Below are 20,488 nucleotides of genomic sequence, written 5' to 3'. Positions count from 1 at the left end.
CTACCGGAACGGAAATGATAGCTCGAGACATTTCCTCAAATTGCAGTGCCCAACGATACATCTCCTCAAGCCAAGGTTGATCCAGTAATTAATTGAACTGCGCTAACCCCCTGCCATTACTCAACATCTCCCTCGATGCATTCCTTGATGCATTTGTTGGCGTCTTCCAACAACACCCTCTTCCAATCACTCTTACTCAGGTAACTGTACACCGTTCTGCGCCTGTTTGAATCCGGCCTTCGCCTGCGAACGTTTGTTGGCCGGCGGCTTTCGTGATGCACGGTTCTCCGATCGGAACGCGACCCGGTTTCCCTCACGTTTTTCTCTGCGTCCCATGAACACATCCCGTGAGATGCCGTCGTTGGCAGTGACGGGGTCTTTCGCAAAGTTCGAGATGGCGTTCTCTTCGACCCGAGGACAGTAGCGAGTTGCGTGGGGAGCATCGCACGTGGTGCAGTGAGGTGCCTCCTTGCACGCATGTGCGAGATGTCCAGGTTTAAGGCACCTGGTACACCACTCGGTCCATTGGGGACGAAACTTGCTCGTTGTAAGTGAGTATATGGCATTACGGTCATTCAGAAATTCAACGTAACTTCCCAAGCGAGATTCTTTCGGGATATCCCTCGCGCGGCCAATCGTGATTGTTGCGAGTTCAGCGCGGCTGAACATCACAGCGACACAATCCGGGTCATCAGTAAACCCACGACGGCACGTTCGAACAATGTCCGCGATCACGACAGAAGCCGAATGCGAGAGCGAACTATTGACAGTTCGCGCCTCGACAAATCCGGGAGGAAGCTCAGCTACACTAACCTGCGAGAGTAAGAAACTAATGTCACTTATCTGAGCGTGATAGGGTGTGACAATGAGGACAGTGCCTCGCCTGACGTTGATCTCGTCGTCGCCTCTTTGGAGGGCGTCAGCGTCCTTTGCATTGAGGATCTTCCCGTCCCGGTAGAGTTGAATGGCGAGAGAGACGGCTAGATGTGCGCTTGCAGGGTTTGCGTAACTGGTGCCAACTCGAACTTCAGCAGCTTCGGGGACGTCGATGAAGACATTAGGGTAATGCGACCCAGTCTTGTCGGCGAGGTACTCGGTGATGGCGGTAGTCGCAGGAGTGGCCTTCTTTTTCATGATGTTCATCTGACCATCATAGAATTCTTTCCGGATGAAATCTGCAGCGTGACCACAAGCGCAGTAATTGCATTTGAGACGATACTGAATTGACCCTGAGTACTCCATGCGCTTAAGCAAGCTTGTCTTGCGCTGCAGGCCGAAGAATGATTTCTAACCATTACGATCGACAGTCGTGACAGGCCCGAATTATCTGGCATCGCCGATGAGGAGGAATGATGCCTCCGGACATTTGGACATGGGGATGAGCGACATTGACTCAGTCATACGGTTCGCTCCGTTCAGCACAATGAATCCCATTTCCACCTTGGCGTGGTTGACGATTTGTGCAAAAGTCACTGGAGTACAACATATAATGTCAACCTTGCTCGTCAGAACATGAATAAGAAGTTCACGAGCAGACTCTCCGTTGCGAGCACGGTTGAGGAGGAAACTTTCAGGATCGAGATGTTTCAGTCTATAGGCACTGATGTAATCGGACCAGGTGTCTGGATCATCTCGAGCGATTTTCTTCGCAAACTCAGATATCGTGGTTGGCCCACAGGACGCCGACTTCTTTTCGAACTGTACACGCACCTGGTGGTTGATGTGTTCTGCCAGGCGACGGTCTTGGGACGTTGCGTGAGGCTTTTCATCGATGGGGATGAGGATAGGCTCTTTGTCTGATGGAGAGAACATATTGTCCATCTCACACTTCCAGGGACGTGCTCTCAAAGTAAGGATGCCAGGTTCCTTGATGGACAGTCTGACCTGTGCGTCATCGCATAGCCTGTTCTCTGCTGCAATCCACGCAGCTTTTGGTCTACCAATCTCAGGGGCATCAGCTGATGCGTCGTCTGAAATATCGTACCATCCTGTCGGAAGTCGGAGAGTCGATTGAAACACGTTAACGTTGTTTTCTTGTTCCGGTTCAATAGACTCGACGACTTGAGACTTGTCTTGGCTGGCGTGGTGAGAGCCGTCTTTGGGTGTACTTAGATCATCGGTAGGTTCCGCAGGGGGGGATGTACGGGCAACGATAGCTTCTTTGCATGGCTTAGAGACTACTGCCAAAACAATGTCTTCGGCCAGGCTTGCTTTGCCCGACCCAGCCCACCTGTGATAGCTGCATATCCGAATGGCACCTTGTCAAGCCTCGATAACACGTCATGTCGTTCGCCAACATAGTGATGGTCTCTAAACTGTCGACCCAGAGCGGGATACTGGGCGAGCCAGTCATGGTACTCCTTACACTCCCCGAAGTGCTGAGTGTACTTCCAAAAGTCTTTGGCAGGGGCGTTGAGCATAGCGTTGAGCTTGGTGATTGCATCGCACTCAGCCTTGATACTTGTGTCGTTTGGTTGAAACCAAGCCTCAAATGAGACAGTAGGATGTGCGGTTGTGGCCCGATATCCCTTGACAGGTTGCCAAACACTAGCCAGAAACTCATTTATAGGACCCTCGATGGTAACATGTGGCAAATTTACCTTCAATGGTGGCTTCTTCATTCCCAAAGGCCAGTTAGACTGGTTGGCCGTGGTGACCTCACATAATGCAATGTCGGCATGAGTTTCAGGTAATAGCTGACGGCGAACAATCTTGTAAGACTGTTCGAGATAAGTCGTGTATTGAAGAGTTCTTCCAAGAGTATCATTGCGAAGCCAGTCACAGATGCGAATATCCCAGTCGATATCCGACTCGCCGTGACGCTGGCGCAAGTCAGCTGCAAGATCTAAAGCTGTAGCTGCAAGTTGAACGTCCACTGGCTTGTCTGCGTGTTGCTCGATGGCTGCAGGGCTTGGAACGGTGATCATGGAGTAGAGACTTTCCGCTGCGACGTTGGTATAAACATCATCACGAACGCTGGCGAGTTTCTCTTGCAGAGTATCTTGCTTAGCTTCATTCTCTTGCTCAATTGCCTTATCGACTTGTGCCTGGCAAGGTCGCTCTCGCATCTCGCCCTTGGTCTCGGCAAGGCGAAGGGCTTGTATGATTCCTCGCCTTGTCTGTATCAGACTTTCGGATGAAAATATAACAGAGGGCATGGGACGATCTTCGTACTCAACCCTGAGATAGGCATGAAAAGGGACGTCGACGTCTGGGAATATGTCTGCCACTCCGTTGGAGATGTCGACGATGAAGTACCAGCGCAGTGGTTGGTAATCAGCTGAAATACCATAAACTTTTAGGTCATCGTCTTTGGGGGTCCAAAGAGAATAAGGATCTTTGATGACGACAGCTTGCAATACGGTATTCCACAACTTGCTTGCAACGTCATTCTGTAGCGTGATTTCTTCGATGGCACCACCCATCACGGAAACCGTCTGCTGTTCGCCGTCAAGGAACAAGCTTGTCGACGGAACTGGCTTATCAGGGTGCTTGAGATTCTCCATAACAAAACTATCATAGGACAAGCCAGCATAGCCGGTCCTGCGTACCTGGGCGAGCATAGCCGCATAAGGTCGGGCGCAGGCGCCAATGTTCTTCAAAGCCTTCCACCAATAATCGGCGAAGATGGACTCTGGGAAGAACCAAAGCCGAAATGTGGCCTGAAGTGGAAGTTCCAGGCGTTCCAGAATGGCGTCTGCAATCTCTTGTACAGCTTGTGGGTCGGTGTTGCGTTTCTGATGGAATAACGGCGGCTTGAAATGATGACATCCCCGCGAGAAACGTCCACTCGCAGGGTACGGACAGTCTTGGTAATGCTAGCGATGTCTAAAGCATGGTGCTGCTCCTCTTCGGGTATAGTTGACATAAATGAGTCACTCACTCTAGGCGGTTCGAATCTACCCATCTGTTGATGGGCCAGAAGCAGGTGTAAGGAGACCTGGTCAGCGGTCTGAACGTCCGCGATATGTGGCTTTCCGAGAATCATCTGCAGTGGGATGATAGCTATCGCAAACAAATGGGTCTGAGATTGATGTTGAACAGAGAGCTGTAATTTCATCGCTGGCTTGACGTAAAGTCCCATCTCAAGTTTGGCGCGGACGTGAAGTCCTGGACCGATAGGCCGAAGTGTCGAACCAGGGATGATCGAGCCATCAATATCGAAGAGACACTCGACCCACCTACTTCCTGATGTTGTTTGAGTATCCATATTGCTGTCTGGACTAGTATCTTGTGCAGATATGTTGGCTTAGAGAGGAGTAGACGTTGGTGGTTGAGAAAATGGGGGACATGAAAGGAATAAAGGAATTTAAGAAAAGTCTGCTTCTGCTAGGCAACATATTTAGGCAGACGTGTTTATTGATTGTTTGAAATACATATTTGCTGTGACGGCTGGCATGCACTGGCAACTGGAGTAATTGCGACTATTTGCTGTAACGGCTGGCGTGCACTCCTCAATTATACCTAGTCAAGCTGTCATAACTGAGTCAAGGACAAGAAAAGATACATCTAATAAAACTCTCATCTCCTAAGAACCATATCATACTTTTATAGAAGAAAGGAGCTATGTTGGAGGTAGGACGGGATGTCAGTTAAAGATGGTATCTTGGTTATATGTGTCAAAGATGTGAAACCCAACTTCTAAGCAGGTCTCACCACGCATTTGTAGGTATGAGAATAAACTTACTGCATGGACTACATCTGATGCATTCTCATGGCCAGTTACAGAGTAAGGCATGAGGTTTGTATTGGGCTCTGTTATGACTACGGATTCTGATTCCTCCAGTGAGGGTCCGACTCCCTCCCAGACCTTTCTCTTGCTCCTTCGGCTGAAGGAGTTATGTTTTTACTGTGTGTTTTCTGGTATAAATATAATAGCAAAGTCATTCCTTTATCTACTGCTTGGACTCGCTGGCCAGAATGTTTTCCACCCTCTTGACCTTTTCCTCAGCCGTCTGCTTCTTGTCCGTTCTGCAAACTCATCGTCAGTGAAACATCCTTCCAGTATACCCTTGTACAAGATGCGTGACGAGAGAATTGAACTTACCGGCTACCGACTCTCATGGACGACTGAATCCTCACTACGCCACGCTTGTGTACAGCAGCATGAGCCTTTCCTACAGCCGCCATAACTTCATCCCAAGAGCCCTCTGTGATTAAATTGTTAGCCATCACTTCCTTCTCCAAAAAGGCCACCGTGATAGACAGGCATGCTGTCAGAGAAGCGGGACAAAATGACGCACCGACTGTGGTACCGGCAGAGTGAAGGGTATACTTCAATCCACTCGCCTTGAGGACCTTTTGCACCTCGGCGATATCCTCTGCAACGGAAACACTCCCTGTTCCGAGCTGTTACATGTTAGTATCCGTCGATTCGCGAGTGCCATGACCCTAAACAGGCATGGGCGGGCGAGGAGTTGTTACTCACGGGAAGAAGGCAGAAGTCGACATAGCATGACTCTGGCGTAGCAAGACTTTCGTAATCCATTATAAATGTCTTGGTAGATGTTTGATGAAGAATTTGAAATTGTGTTGAGGGGAGAGTGAGCTGATGATGTTGTTAAAGACTATGGGTCTAAAATCGGACGAACTAAAACTCGCTGCCAATTGGCTGAGAGGACGTCACAAAGACCAAAAACAACTTCATGATGCTCAAATTACTGACATTATCACTGATGAATATGTATCTTGGTTACATACAAGTTATATGAATCATCACTATTGAAACTGGTATTTACTTTGCAGGGTGGCTTCTTTGCCTGTTCATTTAGTGTATCTAGAGGTAACGATATGTCGTATCCATCTATGTGAGCCCTTCTATTCCAACTCTATGCTCATATGTATGTGTATGCCCCATTCATACATTTATCAGTCTAGAAACAGAGTTCCATACTTGTCTTGAAATGCAATTTATCAAAATCCAAGCTTGCTAGCCCCAGAAACGCCTCGCTATATGCCCAGAATGACCGAACCGGATTAAACGGCAGGGTCGGATCGAACCTGTGTAAAGGAAGGAATGGTGGTATTTGTGAAAGAATAAAGACAAAAGGGAATGTTGAATGCTCGATGGCATTCGGTGTTTATGTGTTTACACCAAGAGTACGAAAGCAGCGACAAAGGCTGTCAAGGCAACCATGCCGACTTGTCTGTCATTGGCAATGGCCAAGGACTCGTCTGATTTGACTGCCTCGCGACCGGTAGCATCAGAGACGCCGTTCATCTTGTCTGTCGCGGCAAGTACCTGGCCCTTCTCGAAGAAATCGACGAGGACAAAGTTGGGGGCAACACCCCACTCCTGTCGGCACTCCTGGAGATGCTTGCCCAACTGGCCGGCTTGGCTGGTACCGTCGCTGTTGACAGTGTCGATGTTCTCGGTATCGGGGATGAAGAGATCGCTGTTGGTGGCGAGACTCTGGTACTTGAAGTGGTTGACCAGACTCATCATGCCGTTGGACAGGGCTGAAGCGGCATCCTTGATCTTGGAGGGACGGTTGACGGTGCAGTTGAAACCGGTCAGTTCGGGAACCTCAAAGGCTGTCTCGAAGATGTAGTTGAACTCGGGCATCAAGTAGGGGTACTGGGTCGAAGCGTCGATGTTGGTAACAAATGTAACCAGGCGCGTCTTGGCATCGATCATGGACTTGAGAGTTGGCCACTCAGTGGTAGCGTTCTGGTTGGATTGCGCATAAGCCAATTCGGCAATACCGGAACCGTTGATGACCTTTCCAAACTCATCGGCGGTGGCATCGTCAGAGTTGACAAGCAGAATAGTAACGACCTCGTTGGCGTTGGCCTCCATCCAGACATTAATCTTGCTCAACCAATCCTGAAGTGTTCCAGCGTCAAGAATATCGCACGAGGTATGACATAGGTGAAGAGCGTTGTTTTCCTTGTGGACTTGAGCCTGGAGAAAACGAAGACCAGCATCGAGGGCATCCGTGGCGTTGAAGTTTTGGTTTCCTGCGGCTGTGAGGCCACTGTTGCCGTCTGTTAGAAAGGAGCTTCCGTGAGCGCCCATGTGTGTGATGTTGTTGTAGTTGCGGTCGCAAAGGTCGGGAGAGTTGTTGCATGCTGTTGAAGAACTAGATCCAGATCCAGATCCTGTTGATTGTGGGAGAGCGTAGACAGCTGAAGTGGCAGCGAGGACTCCAGCCACTATGGAGCGAAGTGAAGAGTGAAGCATCTTGATATTGGTGTTTTTTTCTTTCCTTTTAGTTAATAGAATAACTTGTCTATGTGAGATTTAAAATGGATATGAAAAGAAACAATAATAGAAATAGAAATGTGATATGAAATAATAAAAATGAACAAAGAGAAAGCGAGCGTTCAAGTATATAGATCGATGGGCAGGTACGTAAGTCTAAAGGGGACCGGCACCCCCTGTAACTTTTAGAACTGGAGCTGACGTCGCCCCCTGGTCCAATTTTTTTTGGTGGTTGGATGGTCCCTGAGCCAGTCAATCCCTAGACCTGGGCCGGAGCCTGAGCCTGGAGGCTCGAAATGATCTTCAAACGAAGCGAAAAAGCCAAGTCGAAAAAAGAGACGCAGGCTTGATGCTGCGCCCCTTGAAACGTCAGCAGTGGAGATATCCCATTGGTTACCAGCGCTTCAAAACATCAACGAGACAGCCCAGACTGTAGGCTAGTCAATAGCCTCAGGTAGACTAAGAAAAGATTATTTAGTTTTCTGCTATTATGCAGTGCTACCATGTCGTAAACAGAGTGTTTTAGGTACAGTTTGAGGTTATTGAGTCTCTGTCTCTGTCTCTGTCTCTGTCTCTTTACGACACGCGTCATGTCTTCTTATCGAGGCTGGCCAGCATCAAATGATCGACGTCTCCAACCATCTATTTTCCACTCTTTGCTCCTACCAAAGAAACAATAAGCATCATGTTACTTCCCAAGATGACTGCCAAGAAAATAGAGACAAAATGCGGGAGCCGAGACCGTGTCTCGTTTAAAGACATACGGATACCATGCATGCCACATTCCGGGGTGTTTACGTTGTTGGGAAAAAAACGCCTTACCGTTAATAACAAATTTGACTTGAATCTCGTTTGTTTACTCAATCTCAAATCCTTGAAGTCTCGAAATTACTACTTTTCTTTAAAGCATTTACTCATCAATAGCGATCGTACTTTCAAACTTTTATCCAACCTCTTTTGTTTCTGCATAGCGATGATCTCTGCATGACATGTCCTGGTGGCGGCGGGAGGCTGAGCATAAAAAACGTTGGTGGTATCCGCTTCTATTTTTATCGATTTTTATGCCCGCTCCCGCTTCCCGTCACGACGCGGCTCAAAAAATGACCACCTCATAATAGGAAAGGCTTATCGAATCGATATTGTCAACACGAGGTTTTCACATGAGCTTGCCACGAGATAGTTGATTTCTAAGCCGCCAACCTCGGTCAAAGAATACCAAGAAACAAAAATAGTCCCAAAATAAAATGCAAGCAGCAATCTATCAATAACTGTAGCCATAGCCGATAGATAGTTAGTTGTACTCCGCAGCTGCCGTTGATAGCTACTACTAACATCTCCAATAAAACATGCATAAAGAGACTCATAATTTCAGGGTATACTAGAATTGTTTATTCTCCATCTGCATAGCCAGGCTTCATCCGATCTAATCCATACCACTGTCACTTTTTAAAATTCCATGTACATCGGATCGCCAAGCTGCCAGGGTTCCTCCCCCATCCCTCATATGCATAACTTACTCAGGGTCATCGTATTCCTCCTTCTTGTCCGATGAAGCCGCGGCTTCAATATCCTTCAACTGCTTCTTCCCCTCCTCCGTAGTAGCATCGATGATTTGCTCCTCCAAACTCAAAATGTTGGCCTGTAAATCATATCGTTAGCCATATCGCAACTCTATTTAAAGTGCTGTAACTTACCTCGCCAAAGAGACCCACGAGCTCCTCAGCCTCGTCAATCGGCATCTCGCCCAGCACCTTGTTCACCTCGTCTAGGCTACCCGTCTCCAGAGCCTTGCGCATTTCGGGGGCGAAATGCTCAAAGATCTCGCGCGCTTCCTGCTCCTCGGGGTCCTCGCTGTCAGCAGCGGGAACCTTGATGTTGATGACCGTGCCAGGTTCCACGGCGTGCAGCTGGATCTGCTCAACGCCTTCTGTTTGACCTTCCTTAGCTCGCTCCGCTAGGATCTCGCGGGAACGGGTTCTGATCTTCATATAAGTCTCTTGCACATCCTTGTAAAACACCTCTTGCGCTTGGTGTCCCTTGGTCATGATGCGCTTGAAGAAAAGTCCAACTCCATCCTTGCCAAGAGCTCGGCAATACTGCAGAAGAAGTCCCTGATGAATGTATTGTCGCGACAGGTCATCCTTGCCCTCTAGAGCAGCATCAAAGGCCTGGACAAGAAGACCATCGGTCTCCTTCTCGACCAAGATCTGGGGGTTCTGTAGCAGGAACTGGAGACTAGTCTGGTAGTCGTTCGCCTTGATGGTACCAAACTTCTTTCCAGCTGGTGAAGATTCGATATCGCTGTCGTCGTCGATCTTGACGTCTTGCTTCTCGGCTCCCGAGCTTGATGAAGATCCTGCGGCGGCGCCAGGGTTCAGAAGCTCCACCTGCGTAGTCTCCTTCTTCTTATCTTCGGGTGTAGACTTGGCGACATGCGAGCTGTCAAAACCTGTGTGAATTCCCTCGCTGGTGATCTTGCGGCCTTCCTCCTTCTCGAGCTCCGCGAGCTTAACCTCCAGCTCTTTCTGCAAGTTGGTAACCTTGTCCTCATGTTCCTGGATCTCAGCAATCATGGCCTCGTATCTGTTCTCCGGCTTCTTCTCATCCAGAGCCTTGTTGACCTGGTCCAGGAGTGTAGCCATCATCTTGGTGTACGACGGCTGCTCCTTCTCGTGGGTGTGAACTCCCTCAGGTGGTACTGGGGGCTTGTCATCCTTGGGGTTTCCAGCCGACTCCATCACAGCTTGGAAAGCAACCTCGGCCGGGTTTCGGGTGGCAGCTTCAGAGGCATGAGCTCGAAGCGATGCCAAGAGGCCTGAAATGCGCTTGATCAAGCCATCGTTGACTATACGCTCGTACTTGTAAGTCTCGATCTGAAGTTTTCTATGTTGGCGCTCCTGATGAATCTGGTTCTGTTTCGCGCGAATAAACGATCGCTTGTCGACGTTGGGGTGCACTTCAATGTCGGAATCGTCACTGAGCTCCAGTGCGTCCTAGCAGTAAAGTCAGTAACCGCTTGAACCTTATTGACCTCGCCTACTTACCCATTTACTGTAATCCACAGGCATTTTGTACTTTCGGATCAAACCTACAATAACTCAAATTGTAGTAGGATACACCAAAGTGAAATGTTGAGAGTTGTTCAATGGAAGTTTCTGGACTGCTGAAGAGCAGCTACCCATGATGGCGGGGTGTTGACGCTCACCCCACTACAAGATCGTGGCGTAAGTTGACACAGCCACAAGTGTCCAGATGCTATAAGAGGCAAAATAGACAATTAATTATAAAGGTAAAATTACCTTTTCAGTTGTACCAACCACCAAATACAAAGACAATTAATTATGTTTCCATTGACGTTTATAAAGTTCTTCACGGTGAGACTAATAGACACCAACCATTGACCTTGACAAACGTATCACAAATACCAGGTCGGAATATCATCACTTGTTATCATTCGAAGTGCCCACGATTTCTGACGATATATCGTTGAAGCATGTATCCTAACGCCATGGTATCATCCCTTTGCCAGTTCCTCTCTCAAGAGAGCAACAAGCAACTATAAACACTTTATCCCATACCTTTGATCCGGTCCCGCTCTAACCCATGAATTGCAATGCCTTCCTTTCCTTACTTCTTGACCCCACGGGCACTGACCTCGCCCTTTTCACCAATATTAAGCTTGACCCGGCATTCAGGACAGTACCATTTAGTTGTGCGTGCAGGGACTTCAGTGAGTCCAACACACTCGAGATGAAACCATTCTTGCTTGCACTGTCCGTTTGTCAGTTTGTTGTCCGTCTGCTTTTGACGCAGTGTTGTAGAGAGTGAGCAGCTGTTTGCTGAAGAGTCGCATACCTCGGAGTTTTCGCAAGCAATCATTGTGCCAAAGCTGACCCTGTTACAGAGGCAGTACTTGGGCTCGTCAGGGTCGATGGGGTTTCCATCGTCATCTACATCCTCCAGCTCAACCTCGGCAGAACCCCTGTCCTTCTTAGGTCGAGCCTTCTTCTTGGGTGGCGCCTTTCGCTTACCAACAGCGCTGTTACCGCCGCTTTTGGTGGTGCTAACAATTCCAGGAGCAGGCCGCTTAGTTCGCTTTGGTGGTCGAGGCTCGGGCGCCGGCGTGTTGCGAGCAGTGCTCGCTCGTCGTGGGCGATCTGCAGCTAATGAGAGCTGCGGCTCTTGACTCGCAGCTTTACCTCGAGAGCTCGGTCGACGGATGGCGAGGCCTTCGGGGCCAGGGGTTATTTGAGGAGTGGGGGCGCGAGAGGGTACCTGTCTGCTTGCTACTTCAGGAGCATATTGAGGAGGTGGGGGAGGAGGGGATTGTGGGGGAGCAACAGCAATCTGCACAGTTGCTGTTTGGAGTAGTGGTGATGTTTTTGGTTCAGATTTGAGGGTTTCTTCTTCAGATACCTCGGGAATCGCTTGAATCGCTGGAGGATCTATCTGCTGTTGCTGTGCTTGCTGTGTCCTCTTTGCAGCATCGCCTCGGGTTTCTCTTTTAGTGTTCTCTCTCACTGGAGGCAGTACGGGGGTGACTGATTTTCGTCCTTCAGAAAAGGGCAGAGGGACTGGGGTCTCATGGGGAGGACCAGGAGGCTTGGTAGGTCCAGTATTTGACGTTGTGGCTGGGTTAGGTGTTGGAGACTTGGCCGATCCCCTGGTCGCCATAGCAGGAATGGGTATGGGAACAGGAGTCTCGGCATGTGATGCCACAGGGTGATCAACGGGTGCTGCTGCAGGCGTGGGCGCCGGGTTTTCGGGACTCGGGCCCTTGCTTAACGTGAGTTGCGTAGGCGGAGGGACCGGCGTTTCGGTTTTGGTCCGCTTGACCTGAGGTCGGCTCTCGTTCTTTTCGGCGCTCCCATTGGTATTGGCAGGCTCTTCGGTTTCTGGCTCTCTTTTGCGCTTCGTTGATCGCGATGCTGCTCGAGTTTTGGTGGGCTTGGGGGTTTCCTTGATGGGCGTCTCAGACGTTGGGGTCTTTGGCGTGCCATTACTCCCATTATTGTTGTTGGTTGTGGTATTGTTGTTGTTGGCATTTTTGTTCCCATTTCCATTCCCGAGAAACAATTTGGCAGCCTCGTTCATTTTCCTCGCTGACTCCTCTGCTTCCTCAGCCGCCATCTTGGCAAGAGCCTCCCTTTTCAATTTCTTAGCTTCATTGAGCTTCATACCACGATTGCTGGTGGCGACCTCTTCCGCAGACAACGTGTCTGGGCTCAAGGCACCAGCTGGCAACTGTTTCTCTCCTGATTTGGTGTCCACGATTGCCTGAGGAACCACAGGTTCGAATCGTTCACCCTTCTCTTTCGCGTCCTTCTTAGCTTCATGATATGCGTCAGGGCCACGGCCAAGAGCTTTCAGCTCCCTAGCAATCATGGTCTCGCTTGGGGTCCATGTCGCATTCTTCTTCATGCGCTTTCGCAACTTGGCCAGCTCATACTGGGTAAGCTGCAACCACGGGGCATCAGGACTACCGACAACCGCGTCGTCGGGCGGGGGCTGAAGCAGAGCTGCGTTATTGGCGGCGGCCGCTTCGCTCAGTGCGGGTGTAGCATAGGTAACTGGACGAGCAAGACGGCTGGGCGTTTTTGGTAGTTTATTGCTGACAAGCTTGATCCGTGGTGCTGGCCCAGGTGTTCTTCGGTTTTGCGCTGTCGTGTCGGAATCATCGTCTGAGCTAACATCGCTTTCGTCTGTGAGGATGTCCTGATCGATATCGTATGGCGCTAGTACTTCTCCTGGCACAATGATCCTAGGCCCTTGTGGCCGTCGATGTTTCTGGCCATCTGCCGCAGCCTTGAGTGCCTTGCTCCTGGCAGCTTGCGGTGACTTTGTTTGAACTGGACTCTTTTGTTCCTCGGTTGTGTAGTTATCCCTCATACTTTTAAGTTTCGATAGCAAAATTTTGGCCTTGCTGTAATGCCTACTGATATTGTCCGACATTCTAATAGCTTCAGCGTGCGCAAAGGCGCGAGAGCTGACAGCCTGGTTGAGATGCTCTGAAATATCGGCCCGGAGCTGTACTGGCGCCGGGCGCTCCTCCATATTGATTTTCGGTAAGGAACCCCATAGTTCGGTCAAGTCGTGGATCTTGAGTGAAGCGTTCGCGTACCTCTCGTCGAGTTTCCCGATGAGAATCAAGGATCGCACGACATCGGAGGGTAGATAATCGGTAAAATCGAGAAAATCGGTGACTGTTGTCTGCGCATCCGGATCTACGCGCGACTCCATGGACGCGAGGCTGTCGATGCGCTCTAGCGTGGGTGCCCGGAATGATGTCTGGTTCTTGGGCGAGATAACCTCCATGGTGGTGTCGCCATCGGGGTCTGCTGCTTCGGCCATGGCGGCGCCTAGGCCTTTGGCTCTTCTCGTGCGCTTAACGGGGCCAGTCGTGTATCAAGCAGGATTCGGGGATTTAATCTGGATAATTCGGTGATGCCATTTGATGATGATGTGGTCGATCGCGTTAACTCTCTGGCCGGGCGCGATACGTCAATCAAGGGTGTCAAGTCGCGAATGATGGAAATTGCGCTAGCACCTGGTCGGTTGTGCCCCACCAAGAACGCGACTGGGGTCTGAATCCAGTGGCGATAAGAGCAAGTGGCTGAGAATGATCATGTGATGTTGAGATGCATGCCAAATATAGGACTGCCTGCCTGATTAGGCTGCGACTCTAACTGAAGAAGAACAACTTCCATGTTTTTGATAACAAGCCTCTGCAAGTCATTTCTTCCGTGCTCGATCGACAGGAGCCCCGGTAACTCTCCGCACCAAGCCGGGGTCAAGGCATATTCGGGACCCATAGAATGAACGCCTTGGAGTCATCCATCATAGGACAAGGACTCATGATGGACTTGTCACATCAACAACATGGCGCAATTCTCATTGTATGGAGATTAAAAAAAAAAAAATTATTCCTGTGGGACTATGATCAGAATGGAATTTGTGACTCTTTCGCTGGTTATTGTAATAATGCTTGAGACTCATGATGGGAATCCAACGTTGTATACTAAATAACTAACCAAACTACAAGTTTTACTCAACCACGGATGCCAGTCCACAGAGTATGTTTACTTAAATAAGGAAGGGTCATTTATCCATCAGTTTCACTACTATGATTTCCAAAGACAAAGGTTTAAAATCTACACAATGTTCACCAAGTTAATGTTACTTTAGGGTAGTATTGTCTACATGTCCTTTCAACCATCCCATTTCAACCTATCTCATACAATAGCCTAATTCCAAAATCTAGGCAGTATTATCCTCCTCTAATGATCATGTCTAAGTGTAAGAAACAAAACGCCAAGTGATATCACAGTTCTAACCCATATCCTTCCATCCAAATCCACGAGCTCAAGTCTCTCATAACATGCCATCATACCTTCACGAACATTAGACACACAAGTCTCATCATGAAAACCCAACTCTGGAAACTTGTTTAGTATTCCCAGTCGGGCTCAGCTTCCCTAATCATGACCGTTCCAGCAACTTGCTCGGCCTCCTCGGCATAGTACGATGAATCGCTTCCTATCAACGTGATGTTTCCGTATGCAACAAGACGTCTGCATCTCCTGCTCCGTGTCAGTTTCAGATCAAACAAACAATATTTAGTATACATACAGGTGTCCTGTGATGGTGATGTTTCCATAGATCTCCAGGTCTGTTCCCATGAGTGTTCCATTAACCCTGAGCTTTCCACGGCCCTTGATCTTGTCGTTAACCATAGTATAGCCGTTTACTGTGATAGTTCCATAGGCTTGAACTTTTCCCCTATTAACAAGTCAGCAATTGGAACGTCCCTATCATCTAGCATCTACTCACTCGCATGTGATGTTTCCGTTCAGGCCAATGGCTCCGTAGGCGTCAAGCTTCTCACGAACAATCACATCGTTGTTCAAGTTGATGCTGCTTCCAGACTTGACAGAACCCACAACATCAAGGGGGCCATTGAGGGTGATCTCATGTTCACTCTTGACGCTCTTGGAGCGCTTGTAGGCTGGCTGGCTGTAGTAGCTCGACATGTTGAAGTTTGTTGTAGTGTTTTGAAGTGTTCTTGTAAAAGAGGTTGCTGTTGTTGTTTGAGTATAAACGAATGCCTGGTATCTTTCGAGTCGTTGTAATAAAGACTGTAGTGAAGATGGAATTGAAGATTGTCTTCCTCAGGAACAAGCCCTTTCTCTTATACCCACGACTTTGAGACCATCTGCGCAAAAGGTTGAAACTGAATACGCATACTGGAGCCTCAAGACTTACATCGATACGTTTGAAACATCCATGTCGAGTTTGGCCCCCACCATAAGGCATATACTCCAGGACTAGATGATCTCTTATTGCTCAAGCCAGGCACGGGACCTGTAGACACACTGGGCACTGCATTGCAAGGGCGTGACGCCTTGTTCTGCTTGGGGCACTCGGAAGGAGGCTCATTGGGCAATTTGATATGCAGGTCTAGATGGGGAGGAATATAGTATAGGGCTTGCAGTAGTCTGTGATTCATCTTTAGGTTGTTGACCACTGCCTGGTTTATGTTTCATCCAAGTGATGCCTTGGACTTGACATGTTTCTTGGGACTATAGATTTTCTACGATGGCATCAACTCTATAGAGAACAATCTTTATAGCAGTAAATACAATTCCTGGTAATGTCGAATTGCCACATAATTAATGAAACTATTCGAGACAAACTCACAAGGCAGTCTTTGTGGATCTCCACAGCCAGCCTAGAGAAAGACAAGATATCCAATAACTTAGTACGACAAGGGTATAGGCTACAAACAGTCCTATCAAGGACGTCAGACGCCTAGTTGCTCCTACGAACACCACCATTCCATGCTCTTCACTTTCTAAGGGAACTGTTATTCTCCTGCATGCACGTGCTGCCAGGCGTCATATGGACCCAGAAGTTAGGGAACCGGTGGACAGGGGTTGTCAGCTTAGGACTGGCTGTTTTACATGGATAAGCGTCCTATTGAGTATACCGAGCGGTCGATCAACCTACAATCTATTCTGCTGCCTTGAGAATCCTCGGGCGTTTCTTAGTTTTGGCATTCAGATTTAAACCCTTGTTTTCGTTAGGAATCGCCCGAGGCTGTACAACCTCTAGTCTAGTCCTTGGTCTACGGAACGCTTCCCCGTTGCCCATGACCATGACATGGTTGCATAGCCTCAGCCCTATGAGAGAAGAAAAGCCACCGACTCTCTCCACGATATGTAATTCGCTCCATCGTGGTTTTCTCCGTCTGCAGACGCATTCCATCCTTTTTTCCTTCTAGAAGACGCCAAGCTGTCGCCCAGAATGCCTGATCCATTGATGTTTGCCTAATAGGCACATCAGGCATGTGACTAACTTCCGAGCCTTGACGACATCTTCACTTTATGACTGTTTAGTAAAAGTTGGCATTTGACTTTAGAAATCGCGAGATAACACCAAATGACTATTCAGAACTTACACCCTGGAGCATACCGAGACTAGCAATTAAAGAATGTATTCTCAAAATACGGTATTCATACATTATCAAAACAAACCTAGCATAATATAACAGAGAAAACAATATAAACAAAAAACATAGCCACACTCAATGGCAATCTCAACAGCATCGCCAAGTGGCTACACTAAATCCTTCTGACTCCGATCGATATAGGAAAACTGGGGTATCCATCCATCCATCTCCTCATCTGCCAATGTAGAAACAAGGATGCTATCAACATCCTCTTCTTTGGCCCCCAACATACCCTGTACAAGACCCTGTACAAGACCCTGTACAAGAGGCTGATCTCAGCTTCCAGAACATGGCACTACTGGTCATTTAATCTCCGCCAACAAAACCAAGGCCAATGCCACTGCAGACGGCGGCGAATGTCCAGACGCCCGCATATGCAGCGGCTCCAATGGCATCAACCCGATACATGGTCTTGTAAGAGGCAAGGAAAGTGTTGACCGCAGCGACAAAAGCAACCAAAACTGTTCGACGAATAACCACCTTGGTCTTGACAGTGTAACCCCACACGTTCCACCGGACGGTCTCTCCGAGAGATGCAGCCACAGGGTCAAACTCGTTGATCTTGTCATCCTCTTTAGCACGTGCCGTGGTCGCGAAAGGCGCAAAGATAAAAGTGCTGGCGGCGATACCGAAAAGGGTTGTCACCGGGAGAATGGCAGCGTATGAAGCATTGTATGCAGGCTCGAGAGTGTCTACTCCTGAGTAGTTGACGACCAAGATGCGAGGCAGGACGAAACGCAGCGCCAGAACGAGGACAACTGTGTAGATGCCTGTTGACATAGCGGCCGTGTATGACTGAAGTGGAAGGTCGAGGAGCTCGCGGTTGGGCAAACCGGCAGCGGCGGCAGCTGAAGATGTATGGGTGGGAGAGAGCGGGCGAAGTAGGTAAAAGGGCACGGCGACTGAGAAGATATCAACAGCAAGCGCTGAGGCCGCCGTGGTCCAGTTGAGGCCGTAGAAAGTTGTGAGTAGGTAGAACTTTGATCAGTCAGTAACGCGATCTAGCTTCGACAGGTGGGTTTAACTAACGTGAGGGCCGTGGGATAGCAGATCCAGCATCGCCACGTCGAGGCCATCCAACTGTGCATACCATCCTATCGTCAACTCAACACTATTATCGTATCCGTTAGTTCGTTTCTGTCGCGAATAGCACATTTACTAACATTCTCCAGCCTGCTAAGAGGGCAACCTCTTCCCATGTCTCCTGGGTTCTACTGAGGCCAGCGAGCTCGGCGTTGGTGAGCTCACTCAGCAAGCTGTATCCCAATGACGCCATCGCGAAGCTTGTCGCGATCGCGAGAGGGTATTTTGCCTTGTGGGGGACCATATCGCGAAATGATGGCGGAGGTCGCTCCACCTGCTTTGGTGATGATGGAGTTGTTGTCATCGCCGTCTCGTCGCTGGTCGCGGCGGCGGCGCTTCTTCTTGTTGCCATTTCGTTGTTTGTTTGTTTTGGTTGAGACAATGTATTGTTCAAGATTCAGGGACACGCCACCTGTCTAGGCTAGGCCGAAATAATAAATACCAAAGGTTTGCGACCCGAATTTAGGGAGAGTCAGGGCGTTGTTTTTTATATTTGCGATCCAGTGTAAGCAGGGAGGGTAAGAGTTCAGGTGGTTCAGCACCTAGAGGTAGGAGGTAGGGCAGGCTCCAGTGGGGAACTGGACAATCAGTGACGTCGCTGTCCGGGCAACCTCCAACAGATGGACCTTCGACGGCATTTCGTAACCTCGAGTTCCCCACTGCGCACCTACTGGACTGGGTTAGTAGCTGTTTTGACAGCCGACATGGAAGATGAAGGTTTTTTCTCTCTTCTCTTGGACCCTCCGAATTTCTTTTTCTTTTCTCTCTTGCTACAAGCAAGCAATAATTGATTCATCAGTCAATCATTGTCGCAAGAAAGAGATGACCTCTGATCATTCTCTGATCTCGTCTTGTTCATCGATCTGATCTGTCTTTTGATGGATGAGGCTGGCTGCTCTTATGTGACTTTGTCTGAACTGTACAGTGATGTCTCATCACCGCGATGTTCTTCCTTATTCTTCATGAATTGGTTCATTTTCAATTATTCATTCACTATTGATCCCGTGGTGATTCAATGTTGTAACACGGCAATGTGGTTTCAATATTTGATTTCCATTTGGTAGGTATTTATTTGGGCGTCCAACTCGACGCCTGTCCGAATCCTCACTTTAACCTCGTGGCGATGCAATCTCATCTAGTTCCACACCAGACGGGCCCTCCACTCTTCGGTGCTGGGAATCGACAGCGGAGATCTGGTCCACCTCGTGATAACACGCTGTATGTGATACAGAAGATATAAAAAAAAGAAGAGATAACGCGCTTATCCATCAACGTCATCCGATAAATCCAACTCCAGAGCCTGCATGCCCGACCCAAGAGATATACTCCGTCCCAATCGTTACCCATTAATGATGCATTCAAAATCATTCCTCCATGCGACCAAAAACACCATCGTCATCATCTTCGCTACGGCCGCGCGAACGCATCTCGAAATCGTCATCGTCCATAACCGAATCGCCGCTACCATACATTCGGACGTCTACGCTGGGACGTCTCATGTCTCCACGAGTAAAACTTTCAGGCTGTCGACGTGGAAAGCTGTTGATGAAGCTCGCTGTTGATAGCGAAGTTGCTTGATCCAGGTACTGAGCTGGCAGCGGGGGGACAGGAGGCGCATCCGCAGGAGTCATGGCAGGGCGGGATCCGTTGTTGCTGCCAAAGCTGCAGCTCAGTAGTTCAACCGCAGCGGCCAGATCTCGATCGGCCTCTCCTGTGGCATTTCGACCAGAAGAGCTTGGACGGTGATCATTGCTCGGTTGACGGTAATGGCCAAAGCCTGAGCCGTACGGCACACTACCAGCTCCAAAAGAAGCAGCCGACTGGTAGCTCCTCGCGTACCCGTTGCTGCTGTAGCGCTTGTTGCGATAAGAGGTGCCGTTGACGCTGACACCTTCAGTAAGCGGAGGTGGTGTAGTGTCGGCAGAGCTCTGTCGCTCCTCAGGGTCAGAGTATCTAGAGGCAGCAGGTGATGATGACCCGGCCTCACTCTGGAAGTCCTTGGTAGACTCGGGAGGAGTGGAAGCGTTGCCTTCGATACCGTTCATGGTTACAAGAACCGAAGCAGCTTCAAGTAGTTGGACTTGTTGATGCTTTGAAATGAGCAACTTGGAAGTCAATGCCCACTCAGGTGTGTGTTCCCACCTAGAAACTGTTAGTGATACGGATTCATGAGTACGCAATGTTGCACGCCAAAAATAAGCTCTCGTCTAAAGACAAGGCTTTCTGTGCTGGGGCAAGTCATTGGGAGGAGGGGAACCAACAAGTGCTTAGTCAAGCAGCTGCTATGCTTGTAGCCTTTACCGCACTTGTCACAGCGAACCTCAACCCTATTGCTCTTCTTGCCCTCCTTGAGAGTCTGGCCGTCGCTTGCACGGCGTTGACGAGCCTTTTGGAACTTGGCAGTTCCCTCGTCGGCCGAGCCGTCGTTCATCTCATCATCAATGGCGCTACCATTGAGTTCTTGCTTCGTCTCGGGTATCGACTTGTGGTTCGGGAGGCTAGCAGGCGGGGAGGGAAGGCTACCAGCGATGGCAGCACGAGCAGCAGCGCTCTTTGACATTCGGCGGCCGCTGTTGATGGGTAGGGCGTTTGAACGCTCACTCTCCCGAAGAGCAGCGGCGATCGCGGCAACGTTCGCATTCGGGTTCGTGACGGACTTGCGTCAGTGAGGGCTATGGTTGGCGTTGAGAGCG

The 20,488-nt window shown here is 49.2% G+C and overlaps 9 protein-coding genes across 9 annotated transcripts; all 9 read right to left on the bottom strand.

Annotated features, from left to right (window-relative positions):
• Positions 1–192: 192 nt before the first annotated feature.
• Positions 193–1,143, bottom strand: FGSG_12977 (uncharacterized protein; the record flags this gene model as incomplete). The annotated part of the gene is made up of 1 exon (XM_011328071.1): positions 193–1,143. One exon carries the CDS (start codon positions 1,141–1,143, stop codon positions 193–195), a length of 951 nt encoding a protein of 316 aa, XP_011326373.1.
• Positions 1,144–2,177: 1,034 nt separating this feature from the next.
• On the bottom strand, positions 2,178–2,621 carry FGSG_12976 (uncharacterized protein; the record flags this gene model as incomplete). The annotated part of the gene is made up of 1 exon (XM_011328070.1): positions 2,178–2,621. One exon carries the CDS (start codon positions 2,619–2,621, stop codon positions 2,178–2,180), a length of 444 nt encoding a protein of 147 aa, XP_011326372.1.
• A 1,851-nt stretch (positions 2,622–4,472) lies between these two features.
• On the bottom strand, positions 4,473–5,522 carry FGSG_06731 (uncharacterized protein). Its single transcript, XM_011328069.1, has 4 exons — positions 5,429–5,522; positions 5,244–5,349; positions 5,048–5,150; positions 4,473–4,971 (listed from the first exon to the last, which is right to left on the bottom strand). Exons 1-4 carry the CDS (start codon positions 5,486–5,488, stop codon positions 4,896–4,898), a joined length of 345 nt encoding a protein of 114 aa, XP_011326371.1. The 5' UTR covers positions 5,489–5,522; the 3' UTR covers positions 4,473–4,895.
• A 233-nt stretch (positions 5,523–5,755) lies between these two features.
• Positions 5,756–7,315, bottom strand: FGSG_06730 (uncharacterized protein). Its single transcript, XM_011328068.1, has one exon. The coding sequence runs from the start codon at positions 7,181–7,183 to the stop codon at positions 6,089–6,091; it is 1,095 nt and encodes a 364-aa protein (XP_011326370.1). The 5' UTR covers positions 7,184–7,315; the 3' UTR covers positions 5,756–6,088.
• Positions 7,316–8,627: 1,312 nt separating this feature from the next.
• FGSG_12975 (uncharacterized protein) lies at positions 8,628–10,272 on the bottom strand (the record flags this gene model as incomplete). The annotated part of the gene is made up of 4 exons (XM_011328067.1): positions 8,628–8,640; positions 8,722–8,843; positions 8,899–10,197; positions 10,249–10,272. The coding sequence occupies 4 exons, from the start codon at positions 10,270–10,272 to the stop codon at positions 8,628–8,630; spliced, it is 1,458 nt and encodes a 485-aa protein (XP_011326369.1).
• A 559-nt stretch (positions 10,273–10,831) lies between these two features.
• On the bottom strand, positions 10,832–13,519 carry FGSG_12974 (uncharacterized protein; the record flags this gene model as incomplete). Its single annotated transcript, XM_011328066.1, has 2 exons — positions 10,832–10,975; positions 11,060–13,519. The coding sequence occupies 2 exons, from the start codon at positions 13,517–13,519 to the stop codon at positions 10,832–10,834; spliced, it is 2,604 nt and encodes an 867-aa protein (XP_011326368.1).
• A 1,132-nt stretch (positions 13,520–14,651) lies between these two features.
• Positions 14,652–15,234, bottom strand: FGSG_06728 (uncharacterized protein; the record flags this gene model as incomplete). Its single annotated transcript, XM_011328065.1, has 3 exons — positions 14,652–14,784; positions 14,834–14,983; positions 15,035–15,234. 3 exons carry the CDS (start codon positions 15,232–15,234, stop codon positions 14,652–14,654), a joined length of 483 nt encoding a protein of 160 aa, XP_011326367.1.
• Positions 15,235–16,715: 1,481 nt separating this feature from the next.
• On the bottom strand, positions 16,716–18,147 carry FGSG_06727 (uncharacterized protein; the record flags this gene model as incomplete). The annotated part of the gene is made up of 3 exons (XM_011328064.1): positions 16,716–17,690; positions 17,742–17,823; positions 17,876–18,147. The coding sequence occupies 3 exons, from the start codon at positions 18,145–18,147 to the stop codon at positions 17,019–17,021; spliced, it is 1,026 nt and encodes a 341-aa protein (XP_011326366.1). The 3' UTR covers positions 16,716–17,018.
• Positions 18,148–18,832: 685 nt separating this feature from the next.
• Positions 18,833–20,488, bottom strand: FGSG_12973 (uncharacterized protein). Its single transcript, XM_011328063.1, has 2 exons — positions 20,057–20,488; positions 18,833–19,937 (listed from the first exon to the last, which is right to left on the bottom strand). The coding sequence occupies exons 1-2, from the start codon at positions 20,353–20,355 to the stop codon at positions 19,160–19,162; spliced, it is 1,077 nt and encodes a 358-aa protein (XP_011326365.1). The 5' UTR covers positions 20,356–20,488; the 3' UTR covers positions 18,833–19,159.

Source organism: Fusarium graminearum, chromosome 4, assembly GCF_000240135.3.
Source record: "Fusarium graminearum PH-1 chromosome 4, whole genome shotgun sequence".
In the NCBI taxonomy this organism is placed as follows: Eukaryota; Fungi; Ascomycota; class Sordariomycetes; order Hypocreales; family Nectriaceae; genus Fusarium; species Fusarium graminearum.
This window is presented reverse-complemented; position numbering and strand designations above follow the sequence as displayed.